The 24,396-nt window shown below is 37.2% G+C and overlaps 2 protein-coding genes and 2 long non-coding RNA genes across 8 annotated transcripts in view; 2 read left to right on the forward strand and 2 right to left on the reverse strand.

Moving 5' to 3' along the window:
• Positions 1 to 850: 850 nt before the first annotated feature.
• Positions 851 to 1,225, reverse strand: LOC143715263 (uncharacterized). The gene is made up of 2 exons (XR_013195701.1): positions 1,113 to 1,225; positions 851 to 1,010 (listed from the first exon to the last, which is right to left on the reverse strand). It is a non-coding gene; the product is annotated as an uncharacterized LOC143715263 (long non-coding RNA).
• A 231-nt stretch (positions 1,226 to 1,456) lies between these two features.
• LOC143715261 (uncharacterized) lies at positions 1,457 to 10,033 on the reverse strand. The gene is made up of 4 exons (XR_013195700.1): positions 9,954 to 10,033; positions 9,442 to 9,523; positions 8,197 to 8,265; positions 1,457 to 1,543 (listed from the first exon to the last, which is right to left on the reverse strand). It is a non-coding gene; the product is annotated as an uncharacterized LOC143715261 (long non-coding RNA).
• Positions 8,149 to 20,361, forward strand: LOC143715255 (uncharacterized). 2 transcript variants are annotated; one of them, XM_077206921.1, is made up of 19 exons: positions 8,149 to 8,510; positions 9,343 to 9,374; positions 9,464 to 9,498; positions 10,570 to 10,607; positions 11,122 to 11,215; positions 12,463 to 12,557; positions 12,701 to 12,758; positions 13,996 to 14,088; positions 14,192 to 14,220; positions 14,315 to 14,348; positions 14,443 to 14,521; positions 15,292 to 15,322; positions 15,406 to 15,430; positions 15,530 to 15,644; positions 16,429 to 16,460; positions 16,636 to 16,667; positions 16,761 to 16,844; positions 17,856 to 18,014; positions 19,963 to 20,361. In XM_077206921.1, the coding sequence occupies exons 1-19, from the start codon at positions 8,508 to 8,510 to the stop codon at positions 20,077 to 20,079; spliced, it is 1,185 nt and encodes a 394-aa protein (XP_077063036.1). In that variant the 5' UTR covers positions 8,149 to 8,507; the 3' UTR covers positions 20,080 to 20,361. The 2 variants fall into 2 exon arrangements, with proteins under 2 accessions (XP_077063036.1, XP_077063035.1); XM_077206920.1 differs by lacking the exons at positions 8,149 to 8,510; positions 9,343 to 9,374; positions 9,464 to 9,498 and adding an exon at positions 10,206 to 10,447.
• Positions 20,362 to 21,411: 1,050 nt separating this feature from the next.
• Positions 21,412 to 24,396, forward strand: part of cltcl1 (clathrin, heavy chain-like 1) — a 63,924-nt gene continuing 60,939 nt past the window's right edge. For all 4 annotated transcript variants that reach the window (XM_077206914.1, XM_077206916.1, XM_077206915.1 and 1 more), the window contains exon 1: positions 21,412 to 21,858. In XM_077206914.1, the coding sequence (XP_077063029.1) occupies positions 21,427 to 21,858 (432 nt within the window). In that variant the 5' untranslated portion in view covers positions 21,412 to 21,426. The remainder of the gene's footprint in view (positions 21,859 to 24,396) is intronic.

Consider the following 24,396-nt stretch of genomic DNA (forward strand, 5'->3'; position numbering starts at 1 on the left):
ATATAACTACTAAAAGCATGACGGAAACAGAAATGTGATATGTTGTAGGTGTTTTTTTTGTTTTTTTTTAAATCAAATTATTTTTACTGAAGCTGTGCAACCTGGGCTAATTCATGGTCCATTGTTATGTGGGAATGTTAGATGCGTTCACACTGCCATCAGCAGATTGAGATCAGGAGCTGATGATGATCACCAGGGTTTGTAGACGTTCACAGGTGTCGTGCTGCACAGACACAGACCGTCTTTTGTGATGTTCAGTCTCATTTCACCAACCTCTGTTCCTCTGAAAGGCTTGATAACACTTCTTCTTTCTGACAGCGCTCCGTCTGTGGTCAGATGCATCTAAACATCAGACGAGAGAGAGAACAAAGTGCTTTAGTAAACGTAGAGCCGGTCGAAGGGCTTTCTGTTATTAACAGGGATAATCAGCTAGCTGCTAAATCATCCACCTGCTATGCAAATACTCAAACTCACACACACACTGTCAGCACGCTACTCACTGTCCTCATATACAAAGTTCTAGGTTATTTGCATCCAAACCTCACAGAGAAGAGCTTCTGAAGAACTGAACACCTCATGCATCATGGTGAAGTACAATTATTTATATTTATTTAAATATTTGCATGTTAAACATTTAGGAATCTAGACAAAGAAAAATAACCATAAAGAGAGGAATCTCCCACAAAACATAAAATCTCAATTTCCATTGTTTGCATCAAACATGAACAATGCTTGTATGTTTAAGATTAAAACAAACAAAAAAATCAAATGGTTGTGTTAGGAAATACAATGTTTTATTTGAACCATCAACAAAAATAATCTCATATTAAAATAGTAAAAGTCCAGCAGCGATGAGGATTTATTCATGTCTGTTCCTCTCGGCTGGTTTCTGACTCAATCACATGGTGATGATGATACCGGCTCAATTCTCATGACCTCAAAAGAGTAGATGTCAGTATTATTCACTCTTAATAAACTCTCCAGCAAAGCACCAACCTGAGAAACAAGATCTCAGGAAGTGAGAAAACAGCAAGTAAAAAAGAAGAAGAAGAGGAGCACAATAAATCTGCGTCTCAATTTATATACTCCGTGTGTGTTTGGAAAAGATGTACCTTTATGATTCAAAACAACAAGCAATAATGGAGGATTTCTAATCGGCCACAAAATAGAAACCTCCCGAAAAGTTCTTTCAGCCAATAGAATCCCTTTGGGGCCTAAAGGGAAGTGATGTCACACCTGTTCACTATCAACTTGATTGTAGAGCGACTGTGGGGATGAAGCTGCAACATTAGTTCAAAAGTTTATTAATTTAGCTTGATGATAATGCTTTTTATTTTATTAAAATACTGCCATACCTTGGTTTGAAATACTTAGTTTTAAGTACTTTCCCATCACCAGCACACTTAAGTACACTAGAGTGTAGTGTAAGTATGTGAACTGGATGCTCCTCTCATCTGACGCAGTGCAGCCTGACGCTCTTCTTCAGTGGACGACTCCTCCGCCAAAACCTCCAGCTCCAGATTAGTGAGTAATGTGAGAACATCTGCAAAAGACCAAAACACTTAGTAGAGATTTCAGGTTTCACTGCCTCTGTTGCAGCAGTGATGGTAAAACTTGACCTATACGTTCATACACAAACATCCCCTCCAACCTCCGGAGAATCACCCATTTTAAACAAACGCTGAACAGAGGAGAGTCTGCTGGAAAAAAAGAGAACGAGACCGAGCTCGTAATAAAATAAGAATCAACATTGGCATGGCTTTTCGGGAGATGGCGAGAACTGAGGGATTTGAAAATAAAAATACCATCTTCACAAAATCACATTGCTTTTACAACATAACACATCTGTAAAGCATTATCTATTGTAAAGATAATTTCATTATGGTTGTTGTAGCGCTGTGCTGAAGTTTATTTTCAATGAATTACTGTCTATTAATGTGTAAAGCTACATTAACATCTTCAGTTAGTCAGCTTGAGATCCTTTCTATCTAAAACTAGTTATGTCTCTGAAGCCTAGTAGTGAATGTTTTATGAGCAGTTTAATAACCATATTCATCCGCACAATCATGCAGAGCCGAAGCACAACCAAAACCATATTCTTCCGCAAAATATATGCAGTTTTATTTTTAACCGCTAGAGGGCTAAAAGTTCCATAGTGTACCTTAAATCAAAATAACTTTTCTTTCCTCTCAGAGCAGCATCTCTTCCCTTCTCTGATGATGAGTTTATTGGCGATAGGGCGAGACAACCTGTCAATCACATGTGATCGGCCAATAACAAACCACAACCATCCGATCAATTTCTCAAAATCAAGCCCCTCCCTACATTTGGTTTTGTTCCAGAAGCCATTTCACACTGATGTACACTATATTGCCAAAAGTATTATGACACCCCTTCAAATCATTGAATTTAGGTGTTCCAATCACTCCCATGGTAGGTTGCCACCCATGCATTAAGTCCATTCGTGAAATTTCCTCACAACTAAATATTCCACGGTCAACTGTATACAAAGTGGAAGCAATTGGGAACAACAGCAACTCAGCCATGGAGTGAAAGGCCACGTAAAATCCCAGAGCGGGGTCAGCGCATGCTGACACACACAGTGCACAGAAGTCGCCAACTTTCTGCAGAGTCAATAGCTACAGACCTCCAAACTTTGTGTGGCCTTCAGATTAGCTCAGTGCAGAACAGTGCGTATAGAGCTTAATGGAATGGGTTTCCATGGCCGAGCAGCTGCATCCAAGCCTTACATCACCAAGTGCAATACAAAGCGTCGGATGAAGTGGCGTAAAGCGTCGGATGCAGTGGCGTAAAGCGTCGGATGCAGTGGCGTAAAGCGTCGAATGCAGTGGCGTAAAGCGGCGGATGCAGTGGCGTAAAGAGTCGGATGCAGTGGCGTAAAGCGTCGGATGCAGTGGCGTAAAGCCTCGGATGCAGTGGCGTAAAGCCTCAGATGCAGTGGTGTAAAGCCTCGGATGCAGTGGCGTAAAGCGTCGGATGCAGTGGAGTAAAGCGTTGGATGTAGTGGCGTAAAGCGTCGGATGCAGATGCAGTGGCGTAAAGCGTTGGATGCAGTGGCGTAAAGCGTCGAATGCAGTGGAGTAAAGCGTCCGATGCAGTGGCGTAAAGCCTCGGATGCAGTGGCGTAAAGCATCGGATGCAGTGGCGTAAAGCATCGGATGCAGTGGCGTAAAGCCTCGGATGCAGCGCCGTAAAGCATCGGATGCAGTGGCGTAAAGCATCGGATGCAGTGGCGTAAAGCCTCGGATGCAGTGGCGTAAAGCCTCGGATGCAGTGACGTAAAGCCTCGGATGCAGCGGCGTAAAGCATCGGATGCAGTGGCGTAAAGCTTCGGATGCATAATGCTTCAGCATACCAAGACATTTTGGACAATTTCATGCTCCCAACTTTGTGGGAACAGTTTGGAAATGTTCCTGTTCCAACATGACAGTGCGCCAGTGCACAAAGCCATGGATGAGTGAGTTTGGTGTGGAGGAACTTGACTGATCTGCACAGAGTCCTGACCTCAACCCGACAGAACACCTTTGGGATGAATTAGAGCGGAAACCGTAATCCAGGCCTTCACGTCCAACATCAGGGCCTGACCTCACAAATGTGCTTCTAGAAGAATGGTCAAAAATTCCCATAAACCCACTCCTAAACCTTGTGAAAAGCCTTCCCAGAAGAGTTGAAGCTGTTATAGCTGCAAAGGGTGGGCCAAACTCCAAATTAAACCCTACGAATGGGATGTCATTAAAGTTCATGTGCATTTAAAGGCAGACGTCCCAAAACTTTTGGCAATATAGTGTGTCACAATAGGGAAGAAAAGATGATCACAACTTCTGTTTTCATGCAAACTTTAAAAACACTCATCAGTGCTGAGACTGTTCTTTACAATAAACCATCTCCTTAAACCTCAGACACAAACTCACACAGAACCAAAATAGACTCCATCCGATCACAACTACTTGTCCCCCTGCACTACATGCCCTTTCGTCAGGTCACAGTCTGGATTCCCCCACTTTCTCTACTGTTTCTCTGATGTTTTGCAACTTGAAATTGAGGGAATTATCAAAAAAATTAAATCATCCTCCTGTGCCCTGGACCCCTTTTCAACAATCCTGATAAAATCTAATCTCTCTGCCATAAGTCCCCTTATCGCAAAAACAATAAACCATTCCTTGGGTCTGGCCATGTTCCTTCCACCATCAAAATTCGTACTATTACACCACTTCTTAAAAAACCCACTTTGGATCTGGAAGTCCTTGCCAACTACAGGCCCATATCCAACCTTCCATTCCTTTCCAGAGTGTTGGAAAAAGCAGTTGCTTCTTCAACATCACAACCTGTACGATAAGTTTCAGTCAGGCTTCCGGTCCGCACACAGCACCAAAACAGCTCTGGTCAGAGTCACAAATGACCTTCTGATGGCAGCCGATGCTGGCTGTCCCTCACTTCTCATCCTTCTTGACTTAACCGCAGCCTTTGACACCGTCGACCACAACATTCTCCTCAACCGCCTCCACTGTGATATAGGACTATCAAATTCTGCCTTGGACTGGTTCACATCCCACCTTTCTGGAAGGACAGAGTACGTCAGTTTGGGTGGAGCTAAATCTCACCCACATGCTGTCACATGTGGTGTTCCTCAAGGGTCGGTACTCGGTCAAACCCTCTTCATCCTTAACATGCTCCCCCTTGGCCGCATCATCAGCCAGCATGGAATCTCGTTCCATTCCATACAACTTTACCTCAGAAGAAACCAAACCAAACCCAACAACCCCACCCCACCCAACCACAACATTCTTACTGACCTCCTGTCTGGAGAAGTTAAAGGCCTGGATGAGTCAGAACTTCCTTCAGTTAAACAGTTCCAAAACTGAGGGAATTCTTGTCGGCACCCCTCATCCGGTCCAGTCGTCCCTTATAACCTCCATCACCTTGAAAGTTCTGATCCAATCTGACTTCTGACCTATAATGCCGCCTAAATCATAATCATACACTGTTCGTTCGTTGGCCAGAGGAGGACTGGCCCCCCGACTGAGCTTGGGTTCTCCCAAGGTTTTTTTCTCCATTCTGTCACTGATGGAGTTTCGGTTCCTTGACATTGTCGCCTTTTTCACCTTTCTTCGCCTTTGTCCATGTCCTCAGACCACAGGTTCACCATGCACATGATCCACTGCAGTTTGGATACCGGGAGAAGATGGGCGTGGAGGATGCCATCCTCTATCTGCTCCACAGGGCCTATTCACATTTGGACAAAGAGAGGGGCTCTGTGAGAATATCGTTTTTTGATTTCTCCAGCGGCTTCGACACCATCCGGTTGACAGACAAGCTGACAGAGATGAGGGTTGACCCACTCCTGCTGACATGGATTACGGACTAGCTCACAGAGAGACCACAGTACGTTAGACTGACAGGCTACACGTCAGACACTGTGGTCAGCAGCACCGGAATACCACAGGGGACCGTGCTCTCTCCAGTCCTCTTCACCTTGTACACATCTGGCTTCCAGTATAACTCCGGGCTCTGCCACATGCAGAAATACTCAGACGATCCTGCGATAGTTGGCTGTATCAAGGATGGACAGGAGGGGGAGTACAGGAGCCTGGTTGATGACTTTGTGAGGTGGTGCAGGACCAACCATCTGCAGCTGAACTCCTCAAAGACCAAGGAGATAGTGGTGGACTTCAGAAGGAAGAAACCACATCTCCAGCCTGTGTCCATCGAGGGGGTTGATGTGGAGGTCGTCAGGACTTATAAATATCTGGGGCTGCAACTTGATGACAAGCTTGACTGGACAGCAAATATGGACACACTCCATAGGAAAGGGTAGAGCCATCTGTACTTCCTTAGAAGGCTGCGGTCCTTCAACATCTGCAAAAAACTGCTGCAGATGTTCTACCAGTCTATGGTGGCCAGTATCCTATTTATGCTGTAGTTTGTTGGCGAGGAAGCAGCAAGAAGAGAGACGCCGGTCGACTGGACAGACTGATAAGGAGAGCTGGCTCAGTAGTGGGTTCAGAACTGGACTTTCTGGTGACAGTGGCAGAAAGAAGGACCCTGGACAAACTGCTGTCCATACTGGACAACGCCCACCACCCTCTGCATAACACCTTTATCGGTCAGAGGAGTGTTTTCAGTGGCAGACTACTGTCCCTGCCCAGTTCCACCAACAGACTTAAAAACTTTACCATCAGACATCAGACTGTACAACAGCTCCTAGTCATGGCAGGAAGGACAATAAGCAGTTGGACAATCTTTACCTCCATCTGGACTGTTTACCTCCATCTGCACTCCATTTTGCACTGCTTATCGTTCAGCACAGTTTACGGTGGCTACTATGCAATAAGTTATTTTTATTTTTAAATGTTATTTTAATATGGGCTTTATGTATGTTTTAATGTATGTATGTTACATGCTACTGGATACTTGAATTTCCCTCAGGATAAATAAAGTATCTATCTATCTATCTATCTATCTATCTATCTATCTATCTATCTATCTATCTATCTATCTATCTATCTATCTATCTATCTATCTATCTATCTATCTATCTATCTATCTATCTATCTATCTATCTATCTTATCGCCATTGGCTTGCTTAGTTGGGGACATTTAATTTTATATTTAACAATATTATTTTCCTGTTATCTCTGTAAAGCTGCTTTGGAACAATCTGTATTGTAAAAAGCGCTATATAAATAAAGGTGACTTGACCTTTTCCGGAAAAGACATCCCTCTCTCATCAACAGTTACCAAGCTCGGTGTAAGACTGGACCCTCACCTTACCTTTGACAACCATATCAAACATCTGTGCAAATCATCCTTCTACTCACCCTTTTCCGACGCCACAAAACTCGTCCCTGCCTTTGTCTCCTCCAGGCCGGACTACTGCAACGCACTTCTCTTCAGGATGCCTAGCAAGAGTCTGCAGAAACTCCCAACACATACAGAACAGTGCAACTAGGATCCTGATGAGAGTGTGCAAATATGAACACATAACCCTCATCCTGCATGCACTTCACTGGCTCCCCATCTCGGCCAGGATTCACTACAAAATCACTCTCCTCACCCACCAGTGCATCCATGGCAATGGTCCACCCTACCTCAAGGAACTTCTTACCCAGCAAACATCAACCAGAATCCTCCGCTCAAAAATGGCACAGTTTGGAATGTTTGTAAGCTACATACCTTGTTTTACCGGCTCCAACAAAAACAACCAACATTTTAATGGATAGTTTAACCAACTATTATCAGAGAGAATCAGCTGTCCTATGCATTAAAATAATCTGTTTAATTTAATCTTGATGCAGTGCAAACCAGGCCAAATCATGGTCCATTTGTGTGTGTGAATTTTGTTAGAACATGTGGTCATTCTGTTCTTTTAAACTTTCTATTCTTCAAAGAATCCTGAAAAATAAAATTTATCACGGTTTCCACAACATATAAACTGTTTTCAACATTGATAATAATCATAAATGTTTCTTGAGCATCAAATCATCATATTATAATGATTTCTGAAGGATCATGTTACACTGAAGACTGGAGTAATGATACAGAAAATTCAACTTTGATCACAGGAATAAATTACACTCTCCTATATAGTTACATAAAAAAAGTGTTATTTAAAATTGTAATAATATTTCACAATATTACTGTTTTTTACAGTATTTTCTGATCAAATAAATCCAGCCTTATCGAGCTGCTTTCAAAAAAATGCAATAAATATTATTGATCACAAATGTTGAATGATAGTGCAGGCAGACAAAAACAGGAAGTTATCGAGTTGCTAGTGTTGGGTTAGTAGAATGTTTGAAAGAATTTTTATCAGATATGTTTCCAGAGGGAGATAAGCAAGTACACATTTTGCTTGCAAGCTACCTACATATGTTGTTTAACCTGCTCCATCAAAACCAAAATCAACATTTCAATGGCTAGTTTCATCAACGGTAATCAGAGAGAAACTGCTATTCCCCGCATTAAAATAATTAGTTCCTTTAAACTTCATGCATTTAAAATTGGGCCACATCATGGTCCATTTGTGTGTGTGAATGTTGTTAGATGCGTTCACACTGCCATCAGCAGGTTGAGATCAGGAACTGATGATGATCACCAGGGTTTGGAGACGTTCACAGGTGTCGTGCTGCACAGACACAGACCGTCTTTTGTGATGTTCAGTCTCATTTCACCAACCTCTGTTCCTCTGAAAGGCTTGATAACACTTCTTCTTTCTGACAGCGCTCCGTCTGTGGTCAGATGCATCTAAACATCAGACGAGAGAGAGAACAAAGTGCTTTAGTAAACGTAGAGCCGGTCGAAGGACTTTCTGTTATTAACAGGGATAATCAGCTAGCTGCTAAATCATCCACCTGCTATGCAAATACTCAAACTCACGCACACACTGTCAGCACGCTACTCACTGTCCTCATATACAAAGTTCAAGGATATTTGCATCCAAACCTCACAGCAGAGAGCTTCCCGATGAACTGAACACCTCATGCATCATGGTAAAGTACAATTATTACTGTTTATATATGAGTTGCATGCTCTATATTTATGATTCCAGACAAAAATTGACATGTTATGGGCATTTTGAGTTGGTTTCAGGTGCTGTTTTATATCTGAATATCAATGTAATCATAATATGGTGTGGCAACATCCAGGCAGTAGTTTCATTTATTACCTGTAATTGATGTCAGATACTGTACGTATCATATATATTTTAGAAAGGTTAGACATTTTCTCCTTTAAAATGTTTCAGCTCCTCATTCGCATTAAATAAAGCATTGCATTGTTCTCTGCATGATGCAATTGAACCACTGATCTGATAAAAACCGGAAAAACGCAACGTTTCAGCTTCCCCTTACCTAGTCACACCAGTTACAGTGCTTTGTGCTGTCAATGTACAGTACAGTATGTTTATTTATTTCTGTGATATTTAATCTCTTAAACTTTTACAGATATTTTTTCCCTCACATTCAGTCAAAACATTACTGAACCTGTTTTTATTAATCTAAAGTAAAGCAGCTTTTTATGTATTGAATAGTTATGAAAGAAAAAGTGATGTGCTGTGTTTTTCTCTGACATTGTTTATATTATATTATTACTTGTGTAGCATTTATGCATGCTTCATCCATGTACTTTACACAATCTTTTACCATCCGGGAACTGTTTAACAAAACCAACTTGTCAAGATTGATACATAATGTTCTTGTTAGACATTACCTGACTTGGGAAATATAAAGGTCTTTGATCGAAATGTGTGCGTTTTGTTATGAGTGTTTTGATCATCAGAGAAAAGTTTTATTGCTCAGAAAATGGTAATTTCTTAATTTTTAGAGTTTCTTTGAGAAGTTGAAAACATCTGTACTGTAAGTGTTTTTACATCAAACATAATTTTTTTCTCATGTAGCCTACACCCTCATTACTGTAATTTACCTGTTATTTTTCTTCTGTACAGACATGGTGGACCACCTGCCCCTCCCAGGAGAACAGGTGCATTCATGACAATAGGCCCTACCTGTGTAATAACAGTATTTCCCTTAGACTTTAGGTTAAAATGAAGGTATAGGGGATACTAATTTTATTTTTATGTAATTTTTTACTTCTATTAATCAGTCTTTCAATCACTATTTATTTTATTCAATCAGTTTGATTGAATCACCGCTCACGTAGGCTATATTTGAATATAATGATTAAAAGAACAAACGTAGCTTGTTAATATGAGGTTATATCAACTAGCCTACTTATATGAATAATACAAGAAGTTTGGCAGAACTATAAACAAAATCGCAGTGAATATAAGCTACAATGTGAATAATTAAAATGTAAAAAAATAATATAAATAACGTTAGGGCATAGCCTATAAAAACGAAAAACATCTGATGTAGGCCTATTAAAAATAGGCCAACAAATATCATAAATAACAATATACGTAAAAACACACAGACCTTTCAAACAGCAGAGGATGGTTAGCTTGCAAATAAACGGCTCACATTATTTTAATTCTTTGTGGTGATTATTTTTGACGTCTCGACGCGCGCGTCTTTTCTTAGCGTTTCTCTCTCTCTGACAGAGTGCTTTAAACTCTAAACAAAACAAAACAAGAGCATCAAAGACGTAAAATTATCAAAAGCAAGCGTTTTTGCTTTGTATGTCTTATTTCCTGAGTTTCTGTCGAACGTGAGCGTTTTGAGGTAACAACTCAAGTTCCCAGCAGGCAACGCGGCATGAATAAATTATAGAGGGTTACTTGTTTTATTTTGTTTTACGGTTTATCGTTTTTATTTTTGCAGTCACTACTTGTAACTTCACGTGATGATTATTCAGATTTCGGATTTATTTACTTATTTATTTTTGTCAACGACCGTTAATGTTTCCTTTCGTCTATTTGATTGTACGCCATGGCTTTTTCATAGAAGTGGCGAAAATGCACTTATGCTTGGTTTGCCAGCCGCTACAAACACACGACAGAACTAAATGCACTATTGTACTATTGTAATGATCTATAAATGTATTTTTGTTTCTTCAAACTTTGTATGATCTCATTCCAACTCTTAAACACAGATAACAGCTCTGCATACGGCTGGCCAGAAGGGGAATTTGTAAGTAACTTAACTGTGCAAAGATCACCTGTCTAAAATACACACACACACACACACACGCACGAACGCACACACACACACACACACACGCACGCACGCACGCAGCACGCACACACACACACACACACACACACACACACACACACACACACACACACACACACACACACACACACACACACACACAAGGTTAAAAACTGTGGGAACAGCCGTGTTTATCTTTCTTCCTGTTGCTTGTGTCACCACAAGGTATCACTTCCCTTACCAATTGATAATTGCTGATTTTTGTGAAACGCTTTCATGACATCATCCTGATAAATCTACTGTCAATCTTCTGAGTATTTCCTTTTTTTAAGTGACATGCCTTTTTATTGCTTTTAATCCCCCCTTTTCTCTATTATTTTTTTCGTCTGTTTTTTTTTACCTTAAGGCATCATTCATTATAACTATTTACCACTTGTGACCCGTGACATCTGAACAAGATCTGTGTTAACTTAAATCTGTGCATTTACAGGATGAGGAAGATGGTGATACATATGAAGCCCCACCATGTGAGCGTCCCACCATTAAAGTCCAGCCTCGCCAAGTAGAGGAGAACGTTTACCTAGGTAGGTACATCCATCCATTCATCCATCCATCCATCAATTAATCAATCAATCAATCAATCCATCCATCCATCCATCCATCCATCCATCCATCCATCTATCATTCCATCCATCTATCCATCCATCCATCCATCCATCCATCTATAAATCCATTTATCCATCATTAATCCATCAATCTATCAATCCATCCATCTATCAATCCATCCATCTATCCATCCATCATTCATCCATCATTCATCCATCCATCTATCAATCCATCCATCTATCCATCCATCCATCCATCTATTCATTCATCCATCCATCTATCATTCCATCCATCCATCCATCCATCGTTCATCCATCTATTGTTCATCCATCAATCCATCCATCTATCAATCCATCCATCCATCCATCCATACATCGTTCATCCATCCGTCCATCCATCTATCCATCCATCCATCCATTCATTCATCCATCATTCATCCATCCATCTATCCATCCATCCATCCATCCATTCATTCATCCATCCATCTATCATTCCATCCATCTATCAATCCATCCATCCATCTATCATTCCATCCATCAATCCATCCATCCATCTATCAATCCATCCATCATTCATCCATCCACCCATCTATCATCCATCCATCCATCATTCATCCATCCATCCATCCATCCATCATCCATCCATCCATCGTTAGTTCTATCATTCGCTCTATTAATCCATCTTTAGTTCTATAATTCATTCTATAATTTTAACATTAATTTTGTCTGTCTGCCGGTCTTTCTAAATTACCATACGAATGGCATAGCCTACTTGGTTATCTTTGCATGGATTGTAATATTGAAAAATATTTGACCGTTAAAAATATACACAATGTACAGAAAAATTAGAATATCATGCAAAAGTTATAATTTTGATGATTATGGCTTACAGCTTATAAAAAAAAACAAATTCAAAATCTCAGAAAATTAGAATATTACATGAAATCAATAAAAAAAGGATTTTAAATACAGAAATGTCGGCCCTCTGAAAAGTATAATCATGCATATCATATGTATATAGAAATATATTACAAAATATATTAGTTTCACCTTTTAATTTGAATGACTGAAATACATGAACTGTGGCACGATATTCTAATTTTTCGAGTTTCACCTGTATTTTATATTTCTATTGTTAATAGGAATTAATTATACTGATGATGAATTTATATTTAATGTGCTAATATTTTTGATTTAGTTTGTAATATAGTGTTTGCTTATCTTAGGTTTTCCAGACAGAAGCCCAAACCCTGGTATTTCCAAAAGACAGGCAGCACTGCCGCCACGACCAGCCAAGATCCTCCCGATCGGGAAAAGCACAGTAAAACACCTTTGTGCTCAAATTATTGAAATATCTATCTATATTTATATTTATATTTATCTATATCTATATTTAATATGATTTAATTCAACAAAAGAGGCACGTGTAACTTTTAGATTCAGTTGTGTTTGCTTTGCTTCTAGAAGCCAGAGCCGCCTCATGATCCAGAAGAGTTTTACATCGACCCCAATGATGGAAAACGTGAGTCTCTTTGAACTCTGATCAATAGTGTTCATTCTACAGGCTATTTCTATCAGCCTGTATTCTCTCATGTGTCTGTGCTGCATGATGACATTAATATTTTTTTGTAGAAGAGTATTGTTGTTGGGGCTTTGGTGCAGTGTAGAGTAGTTTAAATACTTGCATTTACCCTAATTTTTTTGGCTTTAAATTCTTGGCTGTAGTGAATCATTTTATCTCTTAAAACTCATCTTTGATCACCAAAATGAAATGTTTAAAAAAAAAATTTGAAAAAATATTCGGCATGCCTTAAAATAGCTTGAATGTAACTCGACACCCTTGCCTCATTTAGTATTTGTGGTTCTATGAATATGTAAATGAGCCCCGCCTCCACTCACTCAGAGATCCACTCGTTGACGATCACACGTTGATCTGATTGGTTACAACGTAGTTTGTGACGTCAGAAACACCAGCGATTTCAAACCGTGTTTTTGAGACTGTCTTTGGTTCACTGCAGTTTTAAGGAGAAAATACTCAGCAATGCTGTCGACTTATGAATTTACACATGCTTTGTGTTAAAGCATATTAAAAACACCACATAGACATATAAACAACATTAAAAGCTGGATTTTCACCACAGGGAGACTTTAAATGTTATGTAAAAATATATAAAGGCAAAACAAGACCATCAGCATTGGGTTTTTTGGCACACATCGTGTTAAATTAAAAGTATTTCAACTTTTAAGGTTGTGATGTGTTTTAAATGCAGCTTGTGTGAACACATCCTAGTCTTGAGCTTCATGCACACTAAGTCTCACCAAGGCTGCATTTATTTGATTAAAAATCCAGTAAAAACAGTAATATTGTGATTTTTTCACAATTTTTTACAATTAAATGTTTTCTATGTGAATATATAGTAAAGTATAATTTATTCCTGTGATCAAAGCTGAATTTTCAGCATCATTACTCCAGTCTTCAGTGTCACATGATCCTTCAGAAATCACTATAATATGATGATTTGCTGCTTAAGAAACATTTATGATTATTATTAATGTTTAAACCAGTTTTCTGATTCAGGATATGGATTCTTTAATGAAAAAAAGAACAGCATTTATTTGAAATGTGTTTGTAACATTATACATTTTTACTGTCACTTTTGATGCATTCTTCCTGACCCCAGAGATTTGAATGGTAGTGTAATGCAGAGATAGATGGAGGGTGTATAATATACAATAAACTTTATATTCTCTGTCTCTAGCCCCTGAGGTGATGCGTAAAGATAAACCTGGTAAAAAAGCCCCACCTAAGAGACCCCCGATGAGACCTCCACCGGCCCCTCAGAGCGACGAAGGTCATTTCAAGACTATGTTCATCAAACTCACAGATTTTCATATTGGATTTTATTAGTTGATGACACACTGCACTTTTAATTACTGTACTCTCTGACCGTCTAGACGTTTACTTGGATCCAAATGAGGGGCAGGTAAGCTTGACTGAGCATCGGAAATGCTAAAGTAAAACATTAATCCAGATGCCTTGTGGTCAATTTAATATTACTGTATTTTTGTTTCTGCCAGGATGATGATGATACCTATCTAGATCCTGTAGCGGGTCAGTTCTCCATGAATTTATGGCTTAAAATGATTTTATTGAATGATAAGGTGACTTAAATCATATTTGGCATTCATTGTTTTATTTTTTCTAGAAACTCCTTCACCCCGAAACCCGATCCGTATGCCGATGCCCCCTAAAAGTGTAGGCCTTCGAGACCCTCCATCACCAATGTACGTATGTCTAAATCAGGCTTAATAGTATTACTAAAAACATAACAATCATCTGAAATAAAACTGAAATAAAACAAAGTATAAAAAAAACCCTGTTTCAGCTAGTTGCTGAACTTGATGTAGTAAAATAACTAAAACTGATATAAAAATTAATAAAATTATATTAGTGCTGTCAAAGTGGTTAATCGCATCTAACATAAAAGTTTGTATACCTGTATATATACAGTATATATACAGTATATATATATATATATATATACACATATATATACACACATATATATATATATACATATTTTTATGTTAGATGCGATTAATCACGATTGACCGATTTGACAGCAGTAAATTATATTGATTACAATTATAAATATACCAATGTAAACTATATATTTAAAAATATAACTAACGACAAAAACACTAAAACTTTAACTAAAATTAAATTGAAAACGTAAATTACAAAAATAAAGAATAATTCAAAATATTTTTAAAAAAGTATAAAATTTACATTAAAAGAGGGACCCGAATCTACAGTAGAGACCAGAATATCACAGAGACTTGAGGCGGGAATCTCTTTAATTAGGCCAGTAAAAAACTGCCTAACAACACCTTAGTAACCACCCGTAAACACAACACAATGTGTCAAAATCACACTTTTGCAACTGGATGGCAATCTGCTGAAACTTCTAGATCACATCTGGCATACTGGTAGTGACTTTTGCATCTAGTTTGCAAAATCTAGTTTGGTAATACTATTTCTTCTCGTCTTACAGAATGAAACCACCTGTTCCCAGAGCCCATTCTGTGAGTACTGTACTAGTTTCACACGTACACACTGAGTACAGTGTTCTTCTCTTGAGATCTGATTCATTTGTTGGTTTCCTCAGAGTTCGCTCCTGATCAGTGAGAAAGGTTAGTGAGTTTCTCCACATGTGTTTAACTCATGCATGATGATGTGGACCGTATGACCCACATGTGAAGCTTCACTTGACATCCTGTCTGATTGTTTAGCTCCGCCTCCGGATGTAAAGCTCAGAAGTATCACTTTTTCTGGCCAGATGCTTCCACCCACACTAACCAGTAAACCCATTCCTCCCATCATCATCCCCAAAGAACTCAAACCCAGGTGAGTCTGTTTTATTGTGCATAAAATATTCAGCCTATGGGTCCAATAAGAATATTTTCATTGTGACACTATTTTCATGAAAATTCCTCCAAACCTGTCCAATTCTCAGTTGTCCAATATAAAGCAAAAATTAAATTTTCATTAGTCTAGTAATGTAAAAAAATAACATGTAAAATGTCCATTACAAATGTTAGTATACCTCATGGTTGTATTTTTTTTTTTTTTTACAAAACTTTCTATTCATGCTGAATTTATTGTTAAAATATTGGATTCTTTTAGTATGAGTTATTTTAGTATAATTTATAGCTTTTGCTAACATTTTGAATTTAGACTATATATATATGTATAGGCTATATGTACATATTTATTTAATATTTTATTTATTTTCTTCTAAATTTATTTCCATAGAGTGTTGCTCTAAAATTAAGCAATACAATTAAATAAACATATTTAATTGTACCATAGCTATAAACATATAGACATTTTATATATTTAATATATACATTTTATATATTAAATATTAGGTGTTTTTTCAAGTGTTGTTTTCGTATAATTTATATACTATTTTTATACTATTACTAGTAGTATTACTAGTTTTTGCATTAGCGCAGGAGCATTTGAGTGCAATATGTAATTGTTATGAAAATAAAGTCCCATTACCTTCTTTATGCAAAACAATTTTTTTCCTTTTATTTTTTTCATGTGAAATATAAGAAGCAAATTTCATTGTCACATTTCGCCTCTTCCTCATCCGCTGTCAAACTCAAATTTTTGTTGTTTCCAGTCCTCCTCCGCCTCCATCTGTGGACAGCACAGGTGAGCACATTTATTACTTTCATTTTTTGTCCTTCTTTCTAATGCACAGGATTCATCCGAACTTTTTGTAACTTGTCATATGTGTGTCACATAAAAACAATTACTATTATCAGATCCATTCATAATTTCCATATCGGTCCTTCCCTAAATTCATTGATGCTCTTTCCTCATACAGCGCTTTCTTTCGGAATAAAACCAGTTGCACAGGTAAACACAACAGACACAGTCAACATTTTATGTGATTATAAACCTGCCACTTTATTCAGTAACTGATTGGCTGGTGGTTTTTATCGCGATCAGGGGGCGGGGCTTCAGGACAGAGAGTGGTTTGCTGGAGTTTGTGACCGTAAGACTTCCGAGGAAACCTTGTTCAGGATTAACAAGGTGTGTGTTTTTGGGTGATTTGTATTTTATTTAAATCCTGCGTGTTTTTCAGCTAAATGGGAATCTTGTTCTGAAATGAAGTAATACAATTAAATAAAATATTAAATAACAAGTAAAATAAATAAATTATATATACATATATATATATATATTTTTCCTTTTTTTTCCTTGTTATTTTATATTTTATTTAATATATATATTTGTATTTTTTTGTTTTAATAATTTTTTATTGTATATTTTATTTTCTTCTAATATATATATTTATAAATATATATATATTTAAAAAAATATATTTTTTTTACTTGTTATTTTATTTAATATATTTATGTATTTTTTTATTGTATATTTTATTTTCATCTAAATGGGAATGTTGTTCTGAAATTAAGCAATAAAAACATTTAAAATGTATATATTTTAACATGTTTTTTTTATTTTTGTATTCTTTTATTTGTTTTGATCTAAATGGGAATGTTGTTCTTCAGTTAAGTAATAAAAATAACGTAAAAATATATATATTTTTCACATTTTATATTTTTATTTTATTTATTTTCATCTAATTGGTAATGTTGTTCTGAAATTACGCAATAAAATCAAAAACTTAAATATAAAATAACATTACAAATAAAAGTTACAAAATAAAATATACATAAATATATAATAAAAAATGTAAATATACATGGAGGAAACTGTGCTCAGGATAAACAAGTTGTGTCTGTTTATGTGTGATTTGTATTTTATTGAAATGCTTCATGTTTATCATCTTATTCAGTTGAGTCATTGTTCTGAAATCAAGCAACTAACCTGAACCCTAACCACATAATGTTTATCATTTGTCATGAATTCAGATCAAAATTAAACACGTTGTAATTACGTTTTTACAAGTTCTACAAGCACGTTGAGGCTTTTTACAGTTCAGAATTGTTAGGACTTAGAGTCATTTTTCATTTTGAGTAAGTGACTTTTGTGTTTTTTTAATCAAAAGTCTATATTTCATGTCTGTGTCTTTCGCAGGACGGCACGTTTCTGGTCAGGTACAGTAGCTCTCAGAATGGCCGTCAGCCCTTCACGCTGGTCGTTCTCTACCGTCAGACCGTTTACAACATCCCCGTGCGCTTCCTAGAGGACTCGCAACACTACGCGCTGGGAAAAGAGGGCAAGAAGACGGAAGAGGTAGAGGAGGAGAGGAAGATCTGCTTCTCTCAAATGTTGTGTCTCTGTGTTCACTGTGCTGTTTGTCAAATTCACATGTATGATCAGAAGTGTTTTGGTGCAACTGTGCATGCGTTCACTCTGTCGTAATCACCGTAAATAAAGCTCCATGTGCTTTCCAATTGCTCTCGCGGTACTTTGATGTCACACACCGATTGGTCAAGTCGAACACGCCTTCAATCCGCAGTGGTCAGGTGGTACAGCAAGTCGTAGCGTGTTTACGTGTTTACACGTTGTAATTACAAGTTCTACAAGCACGTTAAGGCTTTTTACAGTTCAGAATTGTTACGGTAATTGCGACATGGACGCACAATGAATAGTAGAGGAACTGTAAATATATAAATATATATATACATTCGCTTCCTGGTTGTTTACATTTATGCATTTGGCATTTTATCCGACTTGCATTGCATTCAAGTGATACATTTTTTTCAATGCATGCATTGCATTCGCTGGGAATTGATCCCATGACATTTAAAATGAACTTAAAGCACGTTTATAATACCCCCTGATTTATTATTTTAAAATGTATTCTCTAATTATGTTTCACATTATTATTTCCATATACACTGTTTTAATGCTTAAGCTTAAGCTCTATCTCAGTCTCATGTGACCATGAAATCACAGCTGGATGATTTTATGCTTTTGGCAAACTTACAAAATACTTTTCCCCCAAACATTTTATAGATTTTTTGTGTGAAGAATATTTTATATCATCCATTTTCTAAACTATCACATTTAAATAAGTCATTTTGAATTCATCATCATAATAATAGTGATAATAATTATTGTTTTACTATTATTATTACTAACATGTTCATTATAGTATATGTTCATTATGAACATACACACACATTTTCACTCCTTATATTAAGGTCCTTCGGCCCAAATGGACCCGAAACATTTAAATATTTATTTTTTAAAAATCATAGCTTCATCGGAATGGTCTGAAATTTGGTGAGGGTTTTGGTACTTGGTATATGAACACCCAAAAAAATTGGGGACAGGTATTGAATAATCAAAGTGGTTGTAAAAAAATTTGTCACACTCAGGACCTTCGGGTCCAAATGGACCCGGCATAGGAAATGAATGGGAAATTGGCAAAAATGTGAAAATACCGAGTTTTTTTGTGCGTACAATCTACAAATCAGCCACGATCCAGAAAAAAAGCACACAACAGTGAAGGGGTGAATTTGGGGGTGAAAAATTCTAAAAATTTTTTTTTATAATTTTCTATTATATTCAATGTGGGGGAAAATGGGTCATATTTATTGCATAAATATTAATTATAAATCATAAAATTATCTCAAAACACCAAAAAAGAAAAGAAAAAATATTATAAAAAACAAGTAAAAAAAAAAATGATGATTTTCTTTTAATAAATATGAATCCCACCCTTCCGGCCCATTTGGACCCGAAGGTCCTGAGTGTGACTCCGAAATGAAGGACCCCAGAGGGTTAAAATATTTTGAGAGCATATTGCATAGTTGTGCTTGGAGTCGATTGTTTGTATTTTTGGTGATAAAAATGCAATAAACATGCCAAATTTGGTGGACATACAAAGCATTCAAAAACAAGAGAGAACCAATGAAATATTAATAACTGATTATGTTGTAGTCAATGTATGCTTTTTGTAGCTGTAGTTTGCCAAATAATTTTATCAGATAAATTAATACTTTGACCAAGTTTAGTGTTTTGTTCTTCCCTTCTCAAAAATATAAAATATTTCCCTCATGTTTTGATTGTTTTAATTGAACTTCCAGGGTCATTAAAAACAAACATCACCTTTAGACATCACTTTTGGCCACTACTACATACAGTATTGACATATTTCAATGTCTGGGCAAATTTACACTAATTACAGTAGTAATATTCAATAGTTCTGATCATCTCTGTGTTTGTTTTCCAGCTATTCGTCAGTTTGCAGGAGATGATCTCGCATCACATGAAGAACCCGATTCTGCTGATCGACCGTAAGAGTCAAGCTAAACACAGCACGCTCCTGTCTCACGCCGTACGGCCCTAATGCTCCCGTTCAACCTGAGCTCACATAGAAAACACTCACTCATACATAGCTTCAATTATTTATACCATCATGTTTGTAATGCAGTCAAACGTTGATAGTGTCTTGTGTTTATTACCTTTCATGTTGGGGGATTTTATATGTGGTGATTGTAGTTTAGCTAAACTCACATATGTATGTAATGTTTACAGACCAACTTGTTGTCTTAGTGTTAAATAGTTTGAATAAAGGAACATGTAACATCTTTTAATCACACAAACATTGATTAAAATGAAAATGACTTCATGTCAGTGGCAGTGTTGTGAAGCTACTTTGAATCCGTATTCTGCCAAGCTATAATAGTAATGTTAAGGGGTTTGAAAAAGTATTTATCAATATAATGGTACTTTGAAATTATTTTCATATTAATTCTTACTTGATAGATCTTTAAAACATTGATGAATATTTCAAACAATACCACGCTACTGTACATATTCAAAACTGTGGCAATAACAGACTGTTTTAATATAGAGATCATAGAACTGAATGGTACTGTTCATGTACCATGGTATTTATGGATATGTCAAGGAATACTATGGTACTTTTCTATTATGTTTTGTTTAATGCAGTGCTGTCATTTTTAACATTTCTGGTAATTGAAATAAAGGTAAAACTTTAGTTTACTGAGTCCATTTTACATGGAGTAATAACAGTAAATTATGCATATTTACGTGCAACTAACCCTGAACCAAACCCGGTAACACTTTATTTTACAGTGTCATTGTTACATGTAGTTACTATAGTAAAAACAATAAATTATGCATAATTATATGCAACTAAACCAAATTAAACGCTAATCCTAACCTAAAAAAAAAAATGAATATTAATCTCAGTACTTAAATGTATAATTACACTGTAACAAAGACACCTTAAAATAAAGTGTAACCCCAAACCCTAACCATATATTTAGTAAATGTAGTTAGTTAACATCACTCAGTAATGTGTAAAATATATAAAAAACTTACAATTATACTTTCAGTAAATATTTTAGCTCCTTGCCTAAGGAATATTTTATAGTTTTAGTTTAAGTTGAAGTACTTAAATTACTTAAAATAAAAAACAAAATAAAAAAAGCTAAAAATGAAATAAATAAATAATAAAAAAAGAAAACTAATAAAGCTGATATTGAAAAATATATTGAAAATATAAAAATAAATATTTATAAAATTGTGAACGAATACTATATGAATGATACTAAAATAACTCTGGTTTAATGCCCTGTGTGTTACTGTTGTTCCTGCTCTGAGTGAGTGTGCAGAAATAGACCCCAGTATTTTTAGGGGGTGGTGGGGGGGGAGTTCCTGTTGTCACATGTTTTCTCGAGCGGAGGGGTACACGAAACCCCTTCACCGTCCCTTCAGCTGTAAAACTCCTGTGTTTCACTGCTATATCCCTCACTCAGCTTCTGTGAGAGAGTGTTTACAGAATCCGCACCGCAGCGCTGGAGTTTCTCCCTCATTCAGCTCGTATCAGTGCGCGCGGATCTACTTTCTCACGCGGAGGAGTCCGGCAGCGCTCCGAGAAGTTGCCTGGAGTGAATCTGACCGGCTGAAGAAAGAGAGATTCACGAGCATTCGCGGAATATCCGTGTCTAACGGGACACACAACTCGGAGGAACAGAACACAAATACAACTCTTTATCTGCTCCTCCTCCTCCTCTTCCTCCTCTTCCTCCTGTCCTCTCAGTGTTGGTGCTGGAGAATGGCGCAGATTTTACCCATCCGCTTTCAGGAGCATCTGCAGGTAAAACCGCACAAACACACAAATTCGTGGGTTTCCGGTCGACGCGTCGCGAGCCGTCAAACTGTAAACACGCAACTATGTTCTAGCGGCCTCGCCCGCGCGCTGCGCGCATGCACGCACAAGTTACATACTTGATACATATGTGACATTTAAAAGAATATGGAGTTGCGTTACGTGTTACATTGTAGCCTGACGTGTAAAAGAATGATGGGAACGAACCGGTACATTGTAACATCGTTGCATGACGTGTTCGAATTTGTTACAGAGTTGCATGACATTTGAATGAATATAGTTAAGATCATGGAATTCTTTTTTTTCTTTGCATACCCGAAATTGCAATGATGAAATGTTATACACTTGCACTTGCCCAACATTTAAAATAATGTAGTTACATCATGTAAGTTGTTTTTTTATTAAATATAAAAAATTGTACAGCTAAATATGCACAAGCTGCTATGACAGATCAATATTACTTTAAAGGTTTTCCGCATTTGATCACATTTCTGCTGTCTTGCATTCCACTTCAATAGCTCTACAGTGTTTTAAGTATTATTACTAACATTAAGTATTATTACAGATAATATTACATGTACAGTAATATGAACTCATCATTACACACAAATTAGAAATGTTTTAGATCGTCACACAGCGTGTACAAAAATGCTTGACATTTTATGCCAGTAAATAGTTGCATGATGAGTCCTATGTTGTAGTTGTTTCATGGCATGCAAAATAACTACTTAGTAGTGAAACAAGCGAGTTTAATAGATGATGAAACCTAATAATAGTAGTAGGATGACGCCTCAAAATGCAATGTTTGTCAGTGCAGGTACAGTATGCACTGTGAAATACTGTTAATATCTCTTTATAGAAACCAGGTCTGGCTTTATAAAAGACAAGGCATTGAAATTACACAGTTATTTATATAATTTCACAGTTTCTGAAAGTTGTTGTCTGTGGAACCTAATTGTGTGTTGTTGTGGGTGTTCAATCCGACTATGAAGTTGTTCATTTCCCTCTACAGATTTCATTGAGTCTTTTAATGCTGACGTATTGACACTGTCTGTGTCTCTTTTTCCTCTATACTGCATTAGTCAGATGAACTGAAATTGTGTTGCACCGTCATGCTCTATTCCTTCCTCACAGATGCAACATTCAGCACAGTGCTGTCATGTGTGGTGTTAAAACACACCCCGGAGAGGACCGTAACATCGCAGAGCTGTCGAAAAATGCAAAGTGCAAAAATCAAGGCAAAAATCTGTTCAATCCAGCCTTAACCCTATAGTATCATCAGCAATAACAGTGATTTATGATGATAATCATTTCTCTGCTGTGAAAGATTTCCACGTTTCAAATCTATTTATATAGTGCTTTTCATATTTCACAATGCACAGTTTCAAAGCAGATATACAGAACATTTTGATAATATCTTAATATGTGTGTGTGTGTGTGTGTGTGTTCGTTTATCTTAACATCTTCATGAATAGTTGCATTTAGCAGATTAGAGTTTTGTGATATTATAGTTATATTTTGATATGATACAAGCAATCAAGTTGAGATTTACTCTATAGTAAATATTGCTTTACGTGAGTGTAGTTTATGTAATGTATGTATGCAGGTAAAGTTGGATGTATATATTAGTAATATCAGGCATTAGTTTCCCACTTGAGAGTGAAAAGATGGGAATGGCAGGATTATTGTTTTTTGGTCAAGAGAGAGGGATTCATCTTTCTCTTAAAAATACAGGTTGTTTGCAGCGATGCAATTGAAATATTTTTGGTTCCTCAAAGAACTTTTCAGTGATCAGTTCTGAAAAGAACCGCTTTTTTTCTTAGTGTGACGAACATTTAAAAAAGAAATCTTATAAAGAATCTTTTGTGGAATGGATGTTAAAGGTTCTTCAAGTTAGAGACTTTCCCGTCTCCTGCACTGAAATGTGTGTATTCCGTAATGGGATTCATTGGAAACTATGGGACAGTGTTATTATTGTGTTCATACAGCCTCAGCACAGTTTCCAAACCCTAATGAAGTTTCATTCTACACGCCTTTGAAAACCTTCTCCGTGACAGAGACGTGCGAGCGTCTCACGGATCGTCCCGGCCTCACCTTTCCACACGCCGTGTTTTCTTTGCCGTTCACAGAATGCCTTGGAATCCCTCAAACACATCTGGAATTCACTCTCTTGCCGATTGAATCCAGATGCTGCAGTCTCTGGAATTTGAGATGATATTTTGTTGTAATATGTGGAATGTTATAGCGTGTCTCTTGAGATCCAGTCCCAGTCCCTCCATGGTTTCTTTTGATTTCTCTCTCTCTCTCTCTCTCTCTCTCTCTCTCTCTCTCTCTCTCTCTCTCTCTCTCCCTCTCCTCATTCCGGTGTCGAACGCTCGGCCGGTGCAGTTTGGTGAAAGAATGCCAAGAATCTGCAGCCGGCAGGACTTTAGGCCTCTAGCAGCTCGGCTTCATGTCTTGAATGTGTGTTTGAGTTCACTCAGTGCTGGATTGTTACAGTGTGATCCTGAATGGGAATGTGTGTGT

This window comes from Siphateles boraxobius, unplaced genomic scaffold (genome assembly GCF_051911475.1).
Source record: "Siphateles boraxobius isolate OS27281-9 unplaced genomic scaffold, OSU_SipBor_1 57, whole genome shotgun sequence".
NCBI lineage: Eukaryota > Metazoa > Chordata > Actinopteri > Cypriniformes > Leuciscidae > Siphateles > Siphateles boraxobius.